A 3,236-nucleotide genomic window follows, 5' to 3' on the forward strand; every position below is an offset into this window, starting at 1 on the left:
TTGCCAAAACCCGATAAAAATACATTCCATATAAATACATTAAATCACTGGAACCTTGCCTACAATTACAAAACCTTTATAGCACACCTCAATACCCAACATATACAAACTCAACAAACTTATAAGGATTGATTGGGACCGAACAAATATTCTAGAGCCAGTTTTGTCATATTTACATAAGTCTCAGACCAGTCCAACATATGAAATACAGTATAACATGTCATATCCTGCATCATGTGCTTGTCATGGCAACATGTGTAGTACGAGGCACTAGGGTTGTTTTGGTGTCTTTTTCAAGTTTCATATGGGTGGGTGGGTTGTATTTGAGGCTAACGAGAATTTGGCGCATTCTAGATAAGTCAGTAGGCTTACCAGGCTTTGGACCCTGAATCACCACAATCGATGTCGGTTTCTCGTTTGCTTTTTTCCCTCGTTTCTCTAATTTTGGGACTTCCTTTGGGATCATTTCGGCAATTGCCGTGAAATAATTCTTCCCCGCTTCTGCATGGAACTTCTCTCGGCTTTCTAGATACAACTGTATTCACTAACAAACGAACATCAATGATGACATTGACAATAACAACAATGCGATGGCAACAACGATGTGACAACGATAATGATGTGGCTTTGACTTTGACTGTGATTGCAACTAATGTTAATGAGGCAAAAAAAAAGTTGGAAGTAATGATTAAAATATTTATAAAAAAAAAAAAAAAAAAAAAAAACATCACCTTCTCTTTTTCCCTATTGATAGTGGTATTGTTGTTGCATCTAGCTTTCCAATTTCTATGAAACTCAGCTTTATATTTATCAGCAGCTGCAATTATTTCTTTCATGGATTCCTTCTCCTGTATCTCTTTCTCCTCAAGCCTAATTGCATTTTTCCTAGATATCAACATTCACAAGTTTATTCCACAACACTTCATTTCCTTCTTACCAAAGAATAAAAGGACATGAGAATGTTGAGATTTGGCTAAAAAAATTACGATAACAAATATGAAAACAGCTAACTCTGTTTTTTTGTATTGGATTCAAGAATTCTACTTGTATACTTTTATGATTTTCTGTTACTTACCGATGATATTCACAGCCTAAAGTGTGAGAAAATTATGACAAATCCAAACCCTTCCTTCAAGGATATGATTCCTTCCGTAAATTTTAATTTTGGTTCAACATATTACATATAATTGCTAATTAATCCCAAACATGTTTTCTTAGTTTTCAACAGCTATTGCAAATCCGAAGTTGATATGATCTTTTAAACTGTTAAATTCGCTATCAATTGAAGCCACAAGTAAGAAACTAGAAAAAAGTTAAGATATCACGAACTCACCGGCGCCATTCTCTCAGAGCGAATCCCTCCTCCAGCTGCATCTCCATCGGCGGAGGTAGAATTGGTCCGTCAGACGCGGCGGCGCCACCAGTCAGCTCCTCCGTCAAACCATCTCCGGCAGTATCAAGTAGTGACATGAGGTCGGTCTTCTGGAACTTTCTCCGTTAAACGGGACGAATACGAGTAAATGTTTTTACGTTACTTGTAAACTTGAATAAGAGAAAGTAATAATCTGCTACAATCAGTTGCATTATAAGATTACACGTGTCGGCTATTTGTTAGACTTGGAGTTGAGTAAATGCTTCAGAGCCTGTAGATGTTAGACACGTGTGCTTGGGCAGTCCTGTCAGCACCCAGAAGTTCATATGCTATGCGTGCTCCTTTAGAATCTTTTTTCCAAATTTGGTCAAAGCAAAGCATTTTTTAAAGGAAGAGGCTTTATTAAATTTAAATGAATAAATTATTTATCATTAAATAATAAATAATATAAATGATTTAAATCTCAATCTAATAGAAAGGTAATGTTATATTTATATCCATGTGTGTATTTTATATCATCGATAGTTGTAATCATATAACTTTAGGCTTTGTTTTTTTTAATCTTTTAAGAACATTTTTAATAGTAGTTGTTTTCTTAAAAAAGCTTTCTATTATTTGAAAAAAGATAATTACATAGTTTTTTATAATAAAAAATAGAAAATGATTCGTATATTTCTATGTACAACAATTTATGTTTTATAAAATTGTATAAAACAACATTTTAAATCACAAATTATTATATATGGAAAAAAAATTATTGTGTACGAACTTCCTAAACAAATAAGTAAATTTTCAACAAAATAGTTATATTTATAACAACTGAAGTTATTATTTTATTTTTTTCTTTAAAAAATGCTATTAACATTTAAAGATATTTTCATAAAAATCAGTTTTAACATACTATAGCTCAATAGCATGTCATCATTAAATGGCAAGTGTTATTTTTTTCTTCAATAAAACCATTAAATGTTATATTTATATTTGAATTACTCATTTTAAAATTATTATTACTATTTTTTTAAACCGGCAAGTCTAATCTACTCCTAAACTAATATCACCTAATTTCACCTATGTCCACAACGAGACTTGAACCCTCGACCTCAAAGATGGAGGACACCACCTAATACCGCTGGGCTAGAAGTCTTTTGGTTATTATTACTATTAGTAACATTTCTTTATATAGTTGTTGATACAAGGATTCAAAGGTTTCAAAAAAAGATTTTGACACATGAAACTATCCTTGATGGTCGAGAAACATTGTTTTTTAAAGTTATAAGTATAAAATGCCACTAACCCCTTAAATGATCCCACATAGGCCGAAAAACACCATAAGACATGACAAAAACAATAAGTTTTGATTATTAGATATGTTTTTTATCACCCATGAGAATTTTGTTAAGTTTTGACACCCAAGTTCATAGAGATGCAACAAAATGGCTAGTCTATAGGTTTTTATAGTTGGTTTTTAAACTAGTTTTTCCAATCCAATCCATAAATCAGTTACATATGATCAAACATTTATAACCTTAAAGTGGTTTGAATCCATTTCATACAATACTGGTTTGCTCAAGTAAGACACAAAATAACTAGTTTTAAATAGACCCATATCAGTTTTAAATTGAAGTTATGAGTTGGAATGGTGATTGCACAAATGCTTTCTTACATATTCATGTTTTAGGTACTATTTTGAGGGTTGTTTCATACTGCTGCCATGGACTCAAACCCAAGTGTGTCGATTTTATTAACACCAAAATCCAAACTCATACTCAACTTAGTTTAATTACGTCGTGGGACATATTCGTTTGAAATTGGACCACTTCCCCTAGCATTGTTTGCCCGATCTGCTCTATATTATCAAACTTCC

At 32.3% G+C, this 3,236-nt stretch overlaps 1 protein-coding gene across 1 annotated transcript; it reads right to left on the minus strand.

Annotated features, from left to right (window-relative positions):
- On the minus strand, positions 1–1,522 carry LOC111891646 (clathrin light chain 2). Its single transcript, XM_023887707.3, has 3 exons — positions 1,334–1,522; positions 732–885; positions 1–535 (listed from the first exon to the last, which is right to left on the minus strand). Exons 1-3 carry the CDS (start codon positions 1,468–1,470, stop codon positions 233–235), a joined length of 594 nt encoding a protein of 197 aa, XP_023743475.1. The 5' UTR covers positions 1,471–1,522; the 3' UTR covers positions 1–232.
- Positions 1,523–3,236: the final 1,714 nt, after the last annotated feature.

Source organism: Lactuca sativa, chromosome 9 (genome assembly GCF_002870075.4).
Source record: "Lactuca sativa cultivar Salinas chromosome 9, Lsat_Salinas_v11, whole genome shotgun sequence".
Lineage (NCBI taxonomy): Eukaryota > Viridiplantae > Streptophyta > Magnoliopsida > Asterales > Asteraceae > Lactuca > Lactuca sativa.